This window comes from Telmatherina bonti, assembly GCF_933228915.1.
Source record: "Telmatherina bonti genome assembly, chromosome: 22".
In the NCBI taxonomy this organism is placed as follows: Eukaryota; Metazoa; Chordata; class Actinopteri; order Atheriniformes; family Telmatherinidae; genus Telmatherina; species Telmatherina bonti.
This window is the reverse complement of record NC_136631.1, coordinates 23,806,843-23,825,928: the sequence shown is the minus strand read 5'-3', so window position 1 is coordinate 23,825,928 and position 19,086 is coordinate 23,806,843. Positions and strand designations below refer to the sequence as shown.

Here is a 19,086-nt window from a genome sequence, read left to right as displayed (position 1 = left end):
CAGATACTTTTTATTTTTTGATATGTTTATTGATTTTAACCATTCACCCGTTGTGAGAAGCCGCTCAGTGCTTGTTCTGCTCAGGATAAAGTTTTAGATTTTGCTTTCGCTTGCTTCTTTTGCATCTCCACTTAATTCTCTTAATGCGCTGCCTGGCATAAATAAACCTCGGAGACATCAAATGCACATTAATCTGACGTTCAGCAGCCTCAGAGTGACAGTTCATCTATCGAAGGATCAGACGGTTAATCTCTGAGAACGAGTCTGGAGGAAGCTTGTAAACAAAACCAGCGTCTTGCTCTGCGTGAGCAGTCATGGTGTCATGGCTGCAGGACAGGTCGCACTGGCAGTGCCACCAGTCAGGCTTGTAGTTGGGCACTCTGGGACTGATGGGGCCACATCCAGTAAGAGCTGACTGTGGGGAAAAAAAACAGACTCGGCTGTATACAGGGAAAATCCATCAGCATGAATAACTCATGGGGCTTTCACTGGAGTCAAAGAGTGGATGGGAGATCACAAAGTAAAAACATGTGAAACAAAGGAATGTTTAGTAAGGCTTGTCGGATTTACAGGATGGGAACACTGGGAAGTTGTAGTGGGCTCAGGCTCGGAGCGAGACCACAGGAGTCTGGTCAGTGACTTAACTTCTAAGGTGTGATAAAAATAAGCTGGATATGCAGCGTGGATGTTGTTCTTACACAAAGTGATTAATTAATGATGAACATGACAATAACAGCATCTGCTGTAGCGGTGCCAAGAGCAACCTAACATTAAGCCCGCTGCAAAGTTGGGTTCAGCGTCGGGCTGGGCAGTTTTTTGGGGAGAGTAAATCATATCTGCAGCTCAACTTGTTGCTGACCAACACAGTGGAAATTAGTAAAACAGTTTTAAAAAGAGCTCTTTTCCAGGTCTTAGGTAAATTCAAACTCTGACACATGCGTCACAAACCAAATTCACCTTCCTGCTTGTAAAGGAATAAAAAGGTCAAGCCAAGTGCAGGTAATGAAAAACACTGTTAGGGTTTGCTTAGTTGGCAGGAGCTCCCACAAAATCAGAGACACATAAACCTCTCAACCAGGTTCTTTATTTCTGGCTGATACCATGAAGGCAGAGGTGCAGGGCTGGCTGAGACCAGAAGGCAGAAAAACAAGCAGGATCTTTAGATTTTCAGATAAACTGAGAGACAACGGGAAACTGGTTGGGCCGTACAATACTGCTGGTAAGCAGATGAACTGGCATTGGCTGGAAGGCCGTCCACAGTCTTATCCTCCAGGCTGGAATGAGGAACAGCTGCAGCCAGTCAGCGCACACACACACACACACACACACACACACCTGGGGAAAATCCTACTGACAGATACCATCTAACACTTTAATAACAAGTCATCAGCAAGTGTGAAAACATTAAAAATACAGATTAATCTAAAATCATTATGTTTTTAAAAAATATGAGTCCTTAAAGATTAATTCCCAGCTTCAGTAGGAAATGTTAAAAACTACGAATAAAGCCAGAAATCTTGGTGCAATTTCCCACGCTAACTTAAATTAGAGTTGTAACCAATTTAGCCTTTTACCTCCTTAAAAGTGATCTACAATAAGGGGACTGATGGTTCAGCATTATTTAGAAAACTTATTTGTTGTCAGCAGGCTTGACTGCTGTAATGAAGGTGTTACTGGTCTGTGAATAAATCCCAAAGAGCTGCAACTAATCCAGACACAGTCCAGCTAAACGCTGCCGCTTGTGTCCTCACAATGACCAAACAAATGGAAACATTATAGCCACACTTCTCGGATCTTTACACTGGCTTCCTGTGTGTGTAAAAAAAAAAAATTGATTTTAAAATTTATCTTCTGATGTGCGAGGCTTTAAGTGGTACCGAGCCAAAACACACATCAGATCTGCTGACTCTGTATGAACCAACAAGGCTTCTAAGATCATTTGGGTCAAGTTTTTTTTTTTTTTTTTTTTTTTTTTAACTACAGCCTGAGACTTAAAACTAAACCAGAACAATCAAGTTTTAGTTTTTATGCTCATAATATCTGGAAAAAACTTCCAGAAAATCTGAGTAAATTTCAATTCTTGTAAACCAGGTCCTAAAACTTGGTCTCATGTTTTAAATAAGATCGGGGGAAAAGTTTCAAATATACATTCAGAGTGAGTATGATGATGTGTTTCCCATTGATGTCTGTTTGTGTCAGGTTTAACTCACTGCATGCTTTTCATGTCTGTTTCTTTTGCTCACATATGACTTTGCATTGTGTTAGATATGAAATGTGATATAAGAATAACATGATATTGTTTTTCACTTATAAATGCAGAACTTGTGTCAGTTTGTTGGTCTGGAGCATCCAGATCTGTTTAACACATTGCTGAGGAGGAAAGACATCAGAAACGATCATCTATTTTTTGCAGTCGTAGACTGACCACATTTATTCACTAGTGGAAAACATTCAGAACGGCTGGTTAAGCTTTCCAAATATTGATGTTCCAGCAGGTTTACTGTAAGATCAGACTGGGCTGTGGTCTGAGGACTCGGTGGATCATGGTAAAGGCTACGATGACACAGTCAGTAAAAGACAGAACAAGTAAAATGATTTGGAAGAATAATGTCCTACAGAAAACAATTACTTCCTTTTATACTGCTAAAGGTGGTTCTACAGTTCTTAGTTTTTCAGACGTTGCCTCCACATTTTGGCTTTATTTTTGTAAAGTTCTAACGCAGTATAAGATGGAACGTGTTGTTGTCCCTGTGAAGTTGAACTGGTCTAATTTTAAGACCTGGTGAGGTCCAGTTAACTGTATATATCATGATGTGTAAGCCTTAATATTGAAAGACGGTGTTGTTTTTCCACATTTAGTTGAACTTACATTGAAATAACTAAGTGAAATTTAGCTACACAAATAAATAGTCCACTGCTAAGACTGATGAATATTCGAGTAGATGGCCTTGTTGAATTATAGAGAAATTCTGCTTTTACTGTCAGTGCTTTAGAAAACTCTGCAAAGATGAAGATAAAGACCAAAACAGAAATAGCTTCTTAGATAAGCTCTGAAATGTAACATTTTGTACAAAACCTTGTATGTAACACATATCTTGTTAACACTTTAACTTCACATGCAACCAAATCTTGTATCACTAATCGTATTGATTTATTATTTGATCTTCGGCAGCTCAGCAAAACCACAGATGGAATTTTAGGATTAAACCGGAGCTTACTTTTCCACAGAGAGCTGTGGGTTTTGTCTGAGAGCCAGTTTACACTGAACTGTTGTCATATTGAGCTTGTTGAATTACTCATCTGCAGTAAGTCTCAGTGGGACGCGTGCACACAGCAGCTTCTTTCTCGCACACTGCATGTTGTCCAATTGCTGCTTAAATGGCCAGAAGCATCCATGCAGTCTGTCCCCGCTCAAGGTCTCATGTTGTGATATGATATGGCAAAACGCTGTGCACGTTGTGGGGATGTACTTTAATTGCCCTCTCGCTTCCTCTGCTGTAAAACTCTGCACCCCAGATAGTCCAGGAAGGATTTGTCACAGTTTTTTTACTCAAGCTTTTATTTTGTTTTTTTGTCTCTGCTTTCTGTTCCATAGACAGTCTCTGTAGCCATTTGTGTGTCTAATGGAGCTCTGAGTTATTTGCATGTTTTAATTGCCATTACTTTTTCATGGTGTGGATATCCATGTGGACGTAGCAGAACAGTGTGTGTGCTGTTGTTCTGCAGAGGGGAGCAGAGCAAGGCATGGTTTATTTACTCTGCCCTGCTGCATCATGTGTTTTACATACAGTACCTTTTAATTTCTTCCCTTTAATGATGCTGAGAATGAAACTGAAGCTTTAACGGAGCTCGCTGGGTGGTTTTTAGCAGCAGGGGAGACGCTGTTGGTGATGTGTCTTGTTCTGTTTATCTGGCTGGGCCTCTGCAGACTGAACCTAAAAAAGGCTGCACCTCGATTTGTTCTTTCCTTTTCCTTTCTTTCGACAGGTTTACCTCTGTCCAGACTAGATGTCTCCATCTCTACCTCACCTTGTTATACCATCTTCCTCCTAACCTATAATCTAATATCTTCTTTCCGTTTCTCCTTTTGTTCCTCTCTTTTGCTGCTCCTTCCATGTCCTCCACAGCCTCGGGGTCTGAATCATTTATTACACAAGTCATTAAGGATGCACTCCTTTGCACTCTGAAGTGTTCAGTTGTATTTAGGTGCAGGGATAAACAGGGCAATCGGCAGCATGCAGAGCGAATGGAAGCCACGTGGTGCGAGCAGGGATGACGAGGGACAAGGCTGCATATCTGACCTGAGAAACTTTGAGAAGCTGTTGATAAATGTGTGAGTGTGTCTGCGTGTGCGTTGAGTTGGGATTGAAATCAAGGTTACTGTAGACAGAAAGCATTGTCCTTCTGTTCTCCTTGCTCCAAGTAATTCTGAAGCCTCATTCCAGTCTTTCTACAAGAAACTTTTAGTGAAGTTGAGCAGTAAAAATAGCAAATAGCAATGTTGTTGCATCTTACATGGAACTGAATCAGTTTTAATAAGAAGTAGTGATAGCAGAACAGGGGTTTTTGTCCTATTTCAATAATGGTTTTGACCATGATACTGAAAGAAGAAAGGAAGATATAGACAATAGACTCTCAAAGACACAACAAGCGTATTTGTGTTAGATTTTCTATTTATGAATGTGACATTGTCATCTCTATGCACTGCCAAGGGCAAGAGGACTCATAAAGTGTGTTTCATTGTGATAATGGACATCAGATTTGCAGGAGCTTTTCCTAAATAAACAATGTGAAAGGTGTATGAGCAGTCACGTAGAGCAATACAGTTATTTAACAGCTGCTCCTGTAACTGAACCAAAAGGAAAAAGCTGTCAGCATCTGAAATTTCTCAGTGTTTTAACAAGAAGAACAACATTTTGATATTCATTCTCTGTAATGCAGGACAGTCGTTGGAGGCATTTGTTGGGGTTTTGCTTGTTTGTTTTGCAGACCATTTCTAATAGTGAGCCCATGATTGTTTAATCATTTATTTTCTAAATAAATCCAGTTTAGGGTCACAGGGAAGCTGGAGCCCATCTCAGTAATCATTGGGCGAGAGGCAGGGCACGCCCTGGATGGGTCACCAGTCCATCACAGGCATGATTACTTAATAAGAGACAAAAAAAAAAACAAAACAAAACATGCTCACTAGCTCATATAAGTTATATTTTAGAGTTCCTCTGTAGCAAACTACAAAAAGTACAAGGCCTTACTTCACACTGAGGATTAATTTAACCAGTAAAACATCTCTGTCTCCAAGGCAGAAATCTTCAGACGAACACCGGCATGTACTTTAACTCCTGCTAGGTTTTTCCTTCCGCCTTCCAGGCATCCACCAGTTTGAAGTGCCCTTGTGCAAGACAGTAAATCCCTACCAGCTCCGGTGGTGCTGCTCTGTAGCTGCGAGGATTTTCCATTATTCATGGGGCTCATGTTCTTTCTTAACCGTGTGCCCTCATCAGATGAGCGCGAGGCAGTTCAGAAGAAGACCTTTACTAAATGGGTCAACTCAATCCTTTCCCGAGTTGGCTGTCGCATCTCTGACCTCTACCTGGACCTGCGGGACGGACGTATGCTCATTAAACTGTTGGAAGTGCTTTCCGGTGAACGGCTGGTAAGAAGCTGTCCTGTCTCAGCTCCTTTTTTTTTTTTTTTTTTAACCATCCTTTCTTTTTTGTATTCATTGTATGTTTCCTGACTCTCCTGTGGCTTTTCCTCTATGAAATATTCTGTTTCCATGCATTGCTATCCTGTCTTCTTTCCCCTCTAGCCAAAACCCACTAAAGGCCGGATGCGCATCCACTGTTTGGAGAATGTGGACAAGGCTCTGCAGTTTCTCAAAGAGCAGAGGGTCCACCTGGAGAACATGGGGTCCCACGACATTGTCGACGGCAACCATCGCCTCATCCTCGGACTCATTTGGACCATCATCCTGCGTTTCCAGGTAAACTGAGGACAGGTGCTCCAACTAAAGCTCTCTAATGAATGCAGAATTCATCTTTTTCATCATGATTGAAACGCAATGCACCAAAAAGATGAAGGTCGCATAAAGACGGGGTGCTCATTCCTGTTAAATGCATGTGCTAGATTCAAAGCAGTGTAACAGCTTCTTCAGAAACCAAACAAGAGGACATTTTGATAAATGGAGGATACACAGCACACTTCTGCACATATCAATGACTTCTACCATCATATGTAGTCTAAAAAGACAGAGGTCTGCTTGGTTTTGTGAACAGTGTGAGATGCCAGTCAACAGGGCGGTAATTAACTAGATCACTCTGAAGCTGCATCTTCTGCCAACACCAGTGGTTTATTCCCTATCCCAGTCCAACCCAGAATTCCTTTGCTCCTGCTCCAAATCCTCACCATGTTTCATAGAAATTGGCTTGGTAGAGGTTACACAACCTTGCTAACGAGCACACACACAAACAGCAGTGATCACAGGCCTCCACCTTGGCAGAGATGTGTGATCAGTGCAGAAAATGAATGTAAATGAACTTTGCTCTCCTCTTACATGTGGATATCCTGACCGAATGGCCCAGTTTTGGTTTTTTTCTTTTTGCTTTTGGTCATGCTAGCAACATCATATCTTATCAACATGATGGTAGTCTAGTCATTTAAATCACTTCCTGTTATCACCATTTCAAATACGTGAATATTTTTTAACTAAATTTTGCCAAATGAAGGAAATGCATAAAAAAGTGACTCCATTATGAATCAGCTTTCTGAAAACCAAACGGTTTTTATGTTATTTATTTAAGAGCAAAAAGCAAGTGTAGCTAAACCACATGGATGTTTCTATTATTATTCTTCATAAATATTATGTATATCATGATTAAACCTTCACCTTTTAGTAGATTATTAGCTTGTAAATTAGTCAGTTCAGTGTTAGTTGTGTCCACAAACAGGTTTCATTGTAAGACAAAAGAAAACTGGCTGGTTTGGATGATTGTTCCCTTTTTCCTGGAAACGATGCCTTCAGGTTCCAGCCATTATCATCTGCTGATAGAAGCACATCCAAAACATCTGAACACGTCTGTTTGACTCTTTTATGTGCTTAGAGGGGCCACATAGTTATTTTTAATTTGACAGGAACATTTTCTATTTTTAGACACAGTATTTCAAACAGCATGGACCGCCGCAGCATTCAGCCTCTTTAAAAAGGAAAAGAAATGATAATAAAGGAGCTGGCTTGTCCTGTCTGTTTTTTTCAGTCTGCATAAAGCAAGAAGAAGCAAAGCTGGCTAAATATAGCGCTCTCTCTGGGCCTGTCTCTCAGATCACATCACTGCTCTAATTACCAGCCCACTCTGTGGGAAAATAAGAACTTCACGTATCGCCACCCTTTTTTTTCGATCCACTGGATCTGATGTTAAGATTTTGTAAAATTCACGTCAGGTTAATAACAATAATCATCATCACTTGAGATTATTTTAGTCTTACACAAAGAAAAAGCCCAAAAATGCCCAAATGTTCCAAACTAGTACATCTTCGTCAGCAACATGATGTTCTCTGTTAGTTTTTGCTTATTCTTCATGTGACATTCATTACATTTTTTTAAAATTTTTATTTACCGTCCAGCTGTGTTTTCTGTTGTTCATCAGATTCAGGACATCATCGTGGAAACGGGCCAGGCGGACCAGAAGGAGACACGCTCAGCTAAAGATGCTCTTCTTCTGTGGTGTCAAATGAAAACTGCAGGGTAAGTGCTTTATGTGAACTTTAGCATCAGCAAGCTGCTGTAAATATCCTGTGAGATTATTGCGTTAAAGTGCAGCCAGGTGTACATCTGTTAGATAAAATGCTGCGCTGCAGAACTGTTTTTATTTATTCATGTAAATATGTAAAGTTTCTTTGAGAATCTGTGTTGTAACGACTTTGGCTGTGTATTGAACTTTGTATATTTAATCTGCAGAAAATAAAAGCATAGAAGGGTATAAACATGGCGTGTGTTATTTCTTTAAAAGGTTCAGGGTTACAGACATTTAAATAAAACAGAAGCTCATCAGAAATGGACTTTTATGTTTTGTGACATCTCCTCCCTGCTGTTTCACAGATACCCCAATGTCAACATCACAAATTTCACCACCAGCTGGAAAGACGGCATGGCCTTCAACGCTCTCATACACAAACACCGGTAAGGCGAAATAAATGGTGGAAACAGCTCGAACCTGCTCCGACATCTGCTCAGTGTCTTTTCCTTCATACCTCATCTCTATTGTTCTTAAATCCTAGGCCAGATCTGGTGGACTATGGCAAACTGAAGAGGTCCAATCCAACCCACAACCTCCAGAATGCCTTCAATGTGGCAGAGCAGAAGCTTGGGGTGACCAAACTGCTGGACCCAGAAGGCAAGTGTCTAATGGTGGAAAAACAAAAGAAAAAACCCCACATAGGGACACTCGTGCCTCTGTTTGACTATGACTGACTAGTTTGCCATTTGGCTTTGTAGATGTGTTCACAGAGAACCCAGATGAGAAGTCCATCATCACGTATGTTGTGGCATTTTATCACTACTTCTCAAAGATGAAGCAGCTTGCTGTTGAGGGAAAGAGAGTTGGAAAGGTAAGATGAAAACATGTTGCACGCCTGCCAGTTTACTGACCCTATCCCCAGATTTACCTTAGTCCTCCGCTGCCAGGTTCTGGATCAGGCCATTGAGACTGAGAAGATGATTGATAAGTACGAGACGCTGGCGTCAGACCTGCTGACGTGGATTGAGCAGACTATCATCGTGCTGAACAACCGGAAGCTTGCCAACTCTCTGACTGGAGTCCAGCAGCAGCTTCAGGCCTTCAACACCTACCGCACTGTAGAGAAGCCCCCCAAGTCAGTCCAAATCAGCTCTTTAATTTAATTTAATTTAATTTAAGTTAATTTAATTTATTTTCTTTTGATTTATTTTAATTAAATTAAATTAAATTAAATTAAATTAAATTAAAATAAATTAAATTAAATTAAAATAAATCAAAAGAAAATAAATTAAATTAACTTAAATTAAATTAAATTAAATTTAATTTAATTTAATTTAACTTAACTTAACTTAACTTAACTTAACTTAACTTAACTTAACTTAACATTTTATTTTATTGTATTTTATATTATTTTATTTTATTTTATTTTATTCTTTCCTGAGCTGGCATCTGCAGCGCTGCTTGTGGCTGAAGTATGATTTGTCGTCTCTCAGGTTCCAGGAGAAAGGGAATCTGGAGGTGTTGCTCTTCACCATCCAGAGTCGTATGAGAGCAAACAACCAAAGGGTTTACACACCTAAAGAGGGAGCCCTGGTTTCGGACATCAACAGGGTGAGATTTCCTCCAGAGAATCAGTGCAAAGCAGCTTTTTGGAGCTGCAGTTAGGAGATGTAGCCTGTGGCAGCAATTACACAACAAATGCAATTCAATTTACATTCATACAATGAAATAAATAGAACAATAAAAACATTTCTGGAAGACTGAAGGTCCGGCTACTTAACAATCAGAGAACTTATCTGAGAACTTTTGGGATTTAGTGCACTTTGACACATCAAGATTACAAAGCCAGTCTTCCCTCCACAGTGTCCCGTGACCTCTGAGCTCTTCTTATTTAGGATCAAAGCGTAGAGAACTTCTAAAAATGTTTCTCAAAAATGTTTCAGTATCACATTTCTGTTGGTGTGTGAAGACGAGCAGCGAGGAAAGCCTGCCGACACTTATCATGCTTCTCATCATCTCTGGGCAGGCCTGGGAGCGTCTGGAGAGGGCGGAGCACGAGCGGGAGCGTGTCCTGAGGGACGAGCTGATCAGACAGGAGAAGCTGGAACAGATGGCGCGGAGGTTCGACAGGAAGGCTGCCATGAGGGAGACCTGGCTCCTGGAGAACCAGAGACTGGTTGCTCAGGTGAGACGACGAATGCACAACTACAGTCGACGTTCAATGTTTTGATGCATCTTTTTAAATGTACATATATCTTATTGTACAACTACTGAAATATAGGAGTATGGGGGTTGTTTTGGGGGTTTTAGGTCTCAGTCTCAACATCTAACAGTAAATTGTGGGAAGAGATGAAACAAAATGAATAACTTCATCTGCAAACAGAAAGAAAGTCGATGATAATTTATATTTTATAGATAAAAATCACCTCTTAAAAAGCTGCATCTGAAATGTTTAGGTGGAAATAATGTCACAGATAAGAGCTAATAAAGCACCTTCTCCTCTCTGCACCTCAGGACAACTTTGGTTATGACCTGCCAGCAGTAGAAGCAGCGAAGAAGAAGCACGACGCCATTGAGACGGACATTGCTGCATATGAGGAGCGCGTTCAGGCACTGGTGGACATCTCACAGGTGTTGGAGGCGGAGCGTTACCATGACGCCAAGCGGATCGACGTGCGAAAAGACAACGTCCTGCGTCTATGGGACTACTTGCAGGAGCTGCTGAAGGCTCGGCGAGGGCGTCTGGATAAGAACCTGACCCTGCAACGGCTCTTCCAGGAGATGCTGCACATTATAAGCTGGATGGATGATATGAAGGTACAGCGGAGGAGTCTGAACTACACGTTCATTTAGAAAATCTATCTCCTAATCATGAGGCTGATCAGATAGTTACTTTCTCTATTTAGGCCCGGTTGTTGTCTCCTGACTTTGGGAAACACTTGTTGGAGGTGGAGGACTTGTTGCAGAAGCATGCACTGTTAGAGACGGACATCGCTCTGCAGGCAGAAAGGGTGCAGAGTGCCAGTGCAGCCGCCCTGAAGTTCGCCAACGGAGACAGTAAGTGTGATAGCTCAGGATGTCTTTGTGAAAGAAATGCTCCATGAAGTTAGTTTGACTGGAATTTGGAAAGATTGTAAACCAGGGGTGTCCAAAGTTGGTCTGTGAGGTTCGCTGTCCTGCAGGTTTTCAATGTATCCCTGCTCCAACACACCTGGATTCCATTAAATGGATCCAACAGCCAATGAAGTTCAGCACAATGTGTGCTTAGTTTGGGTCAGGTGTGTTGGAGCAGGGATACATGGTAACGGTCTTTTTTTTAAAAATCAAAAATATTTTTATTGGTTTTCAACAGGAAAGCTTTTTACATCATCTGTCAGTTCACAGTAACAACAAATAAAAGATTGACATGAGAGTCTCCAACCGAGGCATTGTACATTATAATGTAGCAATGTATCAAATTTATACAAAACAACAAAAAATAAATAAATAATACAATCATACCATTAAAAAAAACAAAAAACAACAAAACAAAACAACAACAATACCCCGCCCACCCCGTCACTACCAGAGTAATGCATTCAAACCAGGACCTGGGTTTGGTCGCATGCAGCTATACTACTACACTATGATCACAGAGCTGGAAATGCACACAAGAAGGGGCCCCACGTATCCTCAAAGACACCAGGAGTTTGTTTTAATGAACACTTAATTTTTTTCTAATTTTAGGCAAGACATAACGTCCTGCAGCCACTGTGTATGGGAGGGAGGGCAGGCATCCTTCCATTTCAGTAGGATAGCACGGCGTGCCAAAAGTAAGGCAAAAGCCAAAAAATGCTTTTTGGAAGCATTGAGATGCACTTTGTTTTCAAAGACCCCAAAAAGGGCTACTATGGGGTTTAGTTTCAATCTGAAATTCACCAACTGAGATAATGTGCTAAAAACAGTCCTCCAAAAAGTGCCCAAGCGTGGGCGGGACCAGAACACGTGGCCGAGGGAGGCCTCCATCAAATTGCATCTGGTGCACAGTGGGCTAACATCAGGATACATAGAAGACAGTTTGGCCTTAGAGATGTGTGCCCTATGCACAATTTTAAATTGAGTCAGTTGATGGCGGGCACAAAAGGAGGATGAATGGACTAGTTTAAGTGCACCAGCCCAAACCTCATCTGATATAATGATACCTAAGTCCTGTTCCCAGGCTCTTTTAAATTTGTCCTCTGAAGGGCTTGATAACGGTCCTTTAACAGGACTTCCTAAAAAGAGCATGAAACATCTGCACCTCATCCAGAATGCTGCTGCTAGAGCTTTAACTAGAACTAAGAGGTGTGAACACATCACACTAGTTTTAAAATCTTTACACTGGTTTCCAGTCAATCACAGGATAGATTTCAAAACCCTGCTGATTGTTTACAAATCCCAGAATGGTTTAGGGCCAGAATACATCTGGGATATGTTCAGAGAATATAAACCAAGCAGAGCTCTTCGATCCAAAGAGTCTGGTCAACTAGTCCAGAGTCCAGACTAAACATGGAGAGGCAGCATTTAGCTTTTACGCTGCAAACAAGTGGAACAATCTGCCAGTGGAGATTAAACTCTCATCAAATGCAGAAACTTTTAAATCCAGGTTAAAAACATTTCTTTTCTCATGCATGACATCTGCACAGCAACTTTTAATTAATTCTGCTTTTAATTACTTTAATATAATTTATGATTTTATTGTGATTTTGTTATTTGTATTTTCTTTTATGCTTTTTTTTCTGTAATGCTTTTAATGTTTCTTGTAGAGCACTTTGAATTGTCTTGTACATGAAAGGTGCTATACAAATAAACTTGCCTTGCCTACATGGGAAACCAGCAGGACAGCGGCCTATAAACTGTTAAAACATGTTCTTTCACCATAATTCAAACTGTGATTTTGAATTTAGTCATCATTTAATTCTTGATGCGTTTGTTTTGGGCATGGATGATAGTATTTTCTCTACCTGCAGTTATAAATAGAAAGAATTTCCCCTCGGGGATGAGTAAAGTATCTTTGATTGATTGATTGATAAATACTTAGACATCATGAAGTGTGCTATAGTGACTATATGCCCGTTATTTCTAATAAATTCAGACTTACATGTTCAAGGAGAGCTAAAGAAACAAAGAAAAGGTGAAATGTGCGAGATATATATATATAATGTTTAACAAGTCTTTTGTTTCCTCCCCAGGTTACAAACCATGTGATCCTCAGGTGATCCGAGACAGAGTGCAGCACCTTGACCTGTGCTACCAGGAGCTTTGCGCCCTGGCTGCGCAGCGAAGAGCTCGCTTGGAGCAGTCTCGCCGCTTCTGGAACTTCCTGTGGGAAGTGACAGAGCTGGAGAGCTGGATCAGAGAGAAGGAGCACATCTTCTCCTCTCTGGACTACGGCAAGGACCTGACGAGCGTGCTGGTGCTCCAGAGCAAACACAGCGCCTTCGAGGACGAGCTCGGTGCCCGCCGTGCAAACCTGCAGCAGGTCTTGGCTGAGGGGGAAAAGATGATCCAAGCAAAGCACTTTGGCTCCCCAAAGATTCAGGAGTGCATGGACGACATCAGGAGGCAGTGGCGGCAGCTGGAGGAGCTGGCTGCATTTCGAAAGCAGAACCTCAAGGACACCCAGACGTTCTTCCAGTTTCAGGGAGATGCTGATGAACTTAAGGCCTGGTTGCTGGACGCCAAGCGGCAGATGAGCAGCGGCGATGTGGGCCACGATGAGTACACAACGCAGCGCCTACTGAAAAATCACAACAACTTGAAGAATGAAGCGATCAAGAACGGAGCCACCATTGACGCTCTATCCAAGCAGGCCAATGCGTTGCCAGAGGAGCTGCAAAACACCCCTGATATCCAGAGACGTCTCAAAGACATTAAGGACCTTTACATGGATCTCCTGTCTCTGTCTGATCTGAGACAGAAGAATCTGGACGACACCATGTCGCTCTACACTATCTTCAGTGAGACAGAAGCATGTGAGATCTGGATGGGTCAGAAGGAGACGTGGTTGGTGGGCCTAGAGGTGCCTGAGAAGCTGGAGGATCTGGAAGTTGTACAGAACAGGTGCGACTAAAGTTAATTTTAGGAAATCATAGATTTAAAGCCAACTTATTCATTTGTAGCCTGTCTTTTAAATGCTATTATATCCAGTGTGTTGATGCATCCGGTTGATTCTGCTGCTCGTTCGCAGGTTAAGCATTTTAGCTCAAGATATGGCAAACGTTCAGTCGAGAGTGGATGATGTCAACAGAGCCGCGAAACAGCTGGAGGACAGCAGACACCCTCGCATCAAAGAAGTCAAGGACTGCCAGAGCCGACTGAACAAGAGGTGAGTGTGAGGTAGTGTGTCCAAGGTTGAAGAAGATCAGATGTAAACAGAATCAGCAGTCCTGGGATTTCCTTAAAGATGAAAATTTTATTCCCCAAGAGTTGTCCGTCGTACAATTTAAAAGATCTTTGCGCAATCAGTCACCAGTTTCACATAGGGTGGCCAGATGTCACGCTCTGTGCGGGATTGTCCTGCATTTCTATTACTTTTCACACGTCCCACAAAACAGGACGCTGTCCCGCGTTGTTACGAGCAGTCTTCACTTTTGTGAAGAAAAAAAACCCCCAAACAAAACAAAACTGGCTTTTACTAATTGTGTGTGGCAAAATATTTGACGGCTGTCACATCACACCGCCTGCTGATTTGATTGACACTCATGTCAATCAAACAAGAGGTGGGACTTAATGCACAGGCGCACCCACTAACGAAAATAGATAAATAGACAAACAACTGATTGATCATGGAGGACAGGGAGACGACCGCAGCGAAGAAGAAGAAAAGAAAGTTCCAACAAAGACTGGAAAAGCATATATTCCTGGGTTAAACCTGTTCGAGGAGACCGATGATGTTTGGGATGTTTGTCAAAGAAATTTTTCCGTGTCACATGGCGGGTAATATGACGTGAAACAGCACCAAAAATCCGAGAGTCACCAAAATAACCCGCGCTACTCAGAGGGAGGCTTCCCAATCAATGGACATGTTCCTGATGAAGCCTCGACTGCTAATTCTGTTTGATTCTTAATAACGTGAAAGGAACAAGGAAATAGTATGCAAGCTTTTACTGTTTCCCTTTGTCAGAGAACTTGAATTTCAATAAAAAAAAATAGTAACAAATTGGTTAGGTTTAGATAGTAATTTTTATCACCAAAGAGCAGAATATAAAGGTTTAAAAAAAAAAAAAAACCTGTCATGAAAGAGTGGAATCACACATTGTCCCACATTTTCATAGTCTTTGTCCCACATTTGGTGAGAGAAGATCTGGTCACCCTAGTTTCACATCCTTTTCCCTCTCTTTCTCCTCACGAGTTCCCAAAACTGACTACATATATCCCCCATGAGACACGCGACTGATTTGATTTAGCCTAAACCATTTCCCCATATCACTATCCACGGCAACCTTATTCTACACCAACATTAATAAACAAACCAAATTCCTAAAAAAAAAAAAAAAAAATACACAAAAGGAATACCAGTTCTAATACACTATTTCAAATAAGCCCACACTTAAAGAAACTACAAAAGAGGAAATCCTCCACTTGGTTTCTCCCAATCAACTAATCTGTGAAGTCCCTCACACCTGCAGTGAGGATGTTCTGGGTGGGCCATTCCCCAACACCTATCCTGCAAGCTGGAGTTAAACAAAGAATAATATTAAATGGTAACACAATGAAAAATGCAACACAATGCAAACACTAACAACCCGGGACAGTAAGTGCAGCATGGTTACCTGGCAACAGAAATAACAGAATAAAGTTAAAGGGACATATATGAGAAAAGGTAAATGTTAGGGACAAGTGTTGAACCATTACAGTCTCACTTGCTTTGTCACAGTGAGTTTGATGAATTGTTCAGATGTACAAAGAAAAAACAGATAGTTTCTTTTTCTTTCTTCTTTATTTTTACATTTTTAATTTAATACTGATAATACAGAGATGGGGACTTGACCCATTCTCTTTACATGTGTGAAGAATAAAGATCCCATTATAAGTTTACGTGGGTGGAGTCTAAATAAAGTCCTGCAAGAGCGATACTACTATCTGAGATAGTTTGAATCAAATCGTGTAGTTTCACCAGAAAATTACAAGTTCCTAAGAAGAAGTATTCCTAAATAGAAATATTCTAAAAAATAATATCAATTTTCAAATCTTTTCATGAATGACTCTTTTTTTTTTTTTTTTCTTTTCTTTTAGATGGGAGGCGTTCAAGGCCATGGTGGAGGAGAAAAAGAGGAAAGTAGATTCTGCTGTTAGTCTGCACAACTATGGCTTGGAGTGTGATGAGACACAAGCGTGGATCAAAGACAAGACGCGGGTGATCGAGTCCACGCAGGACTTGGGCAACGACTTGGCAGCCGTCATGACCATCCAGAGGAAACTGTTTGGCATAGAGAGAGATTTAGCCGCCATTGACAGCAAGCTCACCTTCCTGAGAAGAGAGGCAGACGAGCTGGCTCAAGATCACCCCGAGAACGCGGCGGACATCTTCGCTCGCCGAGGAGAGCTGGACGGCGCCTGGGACACGCTCAGAAAGACCCTGAAAGACAGGGAAGAGTCTTTGGGTGAAGTCAGCAAGTTGCAGACCTTCCTGCAAGACATGGATGACTTCCAGTCTTGGCTTTTCAAGACGCAGAAAGCGGTGGCGTCTGAGGAAATGCCCACCTCGCTGCCAGAGGCTGAGGAACTGCTGAGTCTTCACGATGCGGTGCGGGAAGACATAAACAACCACGAGGAGGACTATCATCGAGTGAGGGACACTGGGGCTCAGGTGACCCAAGGTCAGGAGGACGATCCTCAGTACCAGCAGCTGGATCAAAGACTAAAGGGTTTGGACCGGGGTTGGTACGAGCTGCAGAAGATGTGGGACAGCCGTAAAAACTTCCTGGATCAGGGTTTGGGCTTCCAGCAGTTCATGAGGGACGCCAAAGCCGTAGAGGCCATCCTCAACAACCAGGTACTGCACAGGCCATGTCCGAATGCTGTTTGTGTTTACGTGGAAGGGCTCAAACAGCTCCGATGGCTCGTAAATCACTGGTTAGTGATGCTGCAGGCAATAAGAGAAATGTGCTATAAGGCAGGAATGCGGCGCAGTTAGTTTCACCTCTGCACATTTGTTGTGTCATGCAGCCAGGAGGTCTTTTTTTGTTCCAAAACAGAAAACTTTTTTTTTTTTTCCTTCCATTTCCTGGTCAGTTTTTCAACCTCATGATGGCTGTTTTGTTGCAGGAGTACACACTGGCACACATAGACAAGCCCGACACCTTGGATGGAGCAGAGAAGGCTTTGAGGAAGCACGAGGACTTTGTGAGCACCATGGAGGCCAACGAGGACAAGATTGATGGCGCCCTTCAGACCGGACAGCGGCTGGTCGACGGCAACAACCTGTACTCCGGGAAAGTTCAGGAGAAAATGGACTCAATCCAGGACAGGTCAGTTATTCCAGCTTTTGGTCGGTGAAACACGATAACAGTTGTTTTCCGCTCCACAAATGTAATAAGCACATTTATTTTTAGGTGCCAGAGGAGAAGTAAAATGTGCAGGATTTAGCATTTTTCTCCCAGGATTTAGCTTTCAGGCACCAGCACAGATACTGACTTAATGCAGGGAGATCTTTCCATTTTCAGACTTTCAGCTCAGCAGTGAAAAGACTTTCTTATCTCTGTATTGTTAGCTTTAACAAGAGGCTGCACAGAGGACATGGGAGCTACCCCCATTACCTCCCACTATTCAGCTTGATAGACAGGCACCTGCAATAATGGATATTGATCTGTAAGTGAGAGCTTTTTTTCACAGTGAGGCAGAGAAACCTGTTCTTTTCAGTGAAAGGTGGAGCTCACATGAATCCGTACAGCATCCCGCTTGCGCTGTATCACGGGGGGGGGCGGGGATTTGTATGAGACCAGCAAAGAGTTCCTGTGTCTGAAATTGTCTTTAAATACACACTATGCCCTTACATTTGTGCTTGCTGTTCAGGCGCAACAAGAATAAACGTCGAGCTGAGGAGGTGTCTGAGAAGCTCAGAGATAACCGCGATCTGCAGCACTTCCTGCAAAACACTCAAGATGTGAGTTTAGTTTGCTGTTTATCCAATCAGCCAGTTAATAGCTTAATTATTGGCTTAATTATTCCTTCATTTACACTTGACTTTATGGTGTTTTCCTCTTTTTAAGTCCTGATTATTGTGGTTAATTTGCTAAACACATCCTGCTGTGCTGATTATAAGACAGTATGCTTATAACAAGGAGCTAAATCTGGGTTTGGAGTTCCACTTAAATAATTGCTTAATTCTCTTTTTTTTTCCTAAAGATAAAGACGTAAATCCTGCATGAATAAAGTCTCCTATGCACGGACTTTAATAGCTCATGTTTTGATGACTCATTTTCCCACACACAGCAGCAGGATTTCTGTTTTCTTTACAAATCATTTCTTCTTGCTGCTCTTCAGCTGACTGTGTGGATCAACGAGAAGATGCTGACAGCCCAGGACACTTCGTACGATGAGGCCAGGAATCTTCACAGCAAGTGGCTTAAACATCAGGCCTTCATGGCAGAGCTGGCTTCCAACAAGGACTGGCTCAACAAAGTAGACCAGGTGAGTAAAAGCTGAATGAACATGCTGAAAACCTTCATAATGTTTACTGTTGTTAGACTTGCGTGTGCTATGTCTTATCTGTGTTCTATCTAGTAAGTTCAAGGGTTATTTAACTAAGAAAAACCTGTTAATAGAATAATTAAAGTCATGCATTTATTTGTGGTAATGGTGCAAATAAAAGGTTTAAATTAAATGAATAATAATAAAGAAATGAATTTTTCCACAAATCCAAAACGTCTCTCGCTTGTTGAGCATTTTAAAAACAAAATCTTCTCGTGCATACAGGAAGGTCAGGAGCTCATGGAGTCCAAACCTGAGTTTGAGCCCATCGTGAGGGAGCGTCTGGCCAAACTCCATGAGCTGTGGGACAAACTGGAGTCCACCACTCAGGAGAAGGCTCGGCTGCTGTTCGATGCCAACCGCTCAGAGCTTTTCGACCAGAGTTTGGTTGATATGAAGAAGTGGCTGGGCGAGCTGCAGCAGCAGCTACAGAGCGGCGACGAGGAGGTGAAAGACCTGACAAACGCCAACATCCAGCTCAAAAAGCATCAGGTGTGTATCAAGTCTTCCTTGATAGTCTTTTACACTGGAACTTCTTTGGGTTAACTTTGAGCAAGAAAGCATGTGTGTGTTTCCGGTTGGCATCTGAATCAATGAGAAAGGAGACAAATGATACTAATGGTGTTAAGTTGGTGTTAAG

At 41.9% G+C, this 19,086-nt stretch overlaps 1 protein-coding gene across 2 annotated transcripts in view; it reads left to right on the top strand.

The window, feature by feature from the left end:
* sptb (spectrin, beta, erythrocytic) overlaps positions 1 to 19,086 on the top strand; it is a 43,571-nt gene that overhangs the window by 10,269 nt on the left and 14,216 nt on the right. For both annotated transcript variants that reach the window (XM_079262127.1, XM_079262126.1), the window contains 18 exons: positions 5,502 to 5,653; positions 5,810 to 5,983; positions 7,644 to 7,741; positions 8,096 to 8,176; positions 8,275 to 8,390; positions 8,492 to 8,604; positions 8,681 to 8,868; positions 9,227 to 9,344; positions 9,760 to 9,918; positions 10,248 to 10,550; positions 10,640 to 10,790; positions 12,944 to 13,814; positions 13,942 to 14,079; positions 15,990 to 16,749; positions 17,022 to 17,224; positions 17,769 to 17,859; positions 18,240 to 18,386; positions 18,672 to 18,938. In XM_079262127.1, coding sequence (XP_079118253.1) covers positions 5,502 to 5,653; positions 5,810 to 5,983; positions 7,644 to 7,741; positions 8,096 to 8,176; positions 8,275 to 8,390; positions 8,492 to 8,604; positions 8,681 to 8,868; positions 9,227 to 9,344; positions 9,760 to 9,918; positions 10,248 to 10,550; positions 10,640 to 10,790; positions 12,944 to 13,814; positions 13,942 to 14,079; positions 15,990 to 16,749; positions 17,022 to 17,224; positions 17,769 to 17,859; positions 18,240 to 18,386; positions 18,672 to 18,938 — 4,130 coding nt within the window. The remainder of the gene's footprint in view (positions 1 to 5,501; positions 5,654 to 5,809; positions 5,984 to 7,643; positions 7,742 to 8,095; positions 8,177 to 8,274; positions 8,391 to 8,491; positions 8,605 to 8,680; positions 8,869 to 9,226; positions 9,345 to 9,759; positions 9,919 to 10,247; positions 10,551 to 10,639; positions 10,791 to 12,943; positions 13,815 to 13,941; positions 14,080 to 15,989; positions 16,750 to 17,021; positions 17,225 to 17,768; positions 17,860 to 18,239; positions 18,387 to 18,671; positions 18,939 to 19,086) is intronic.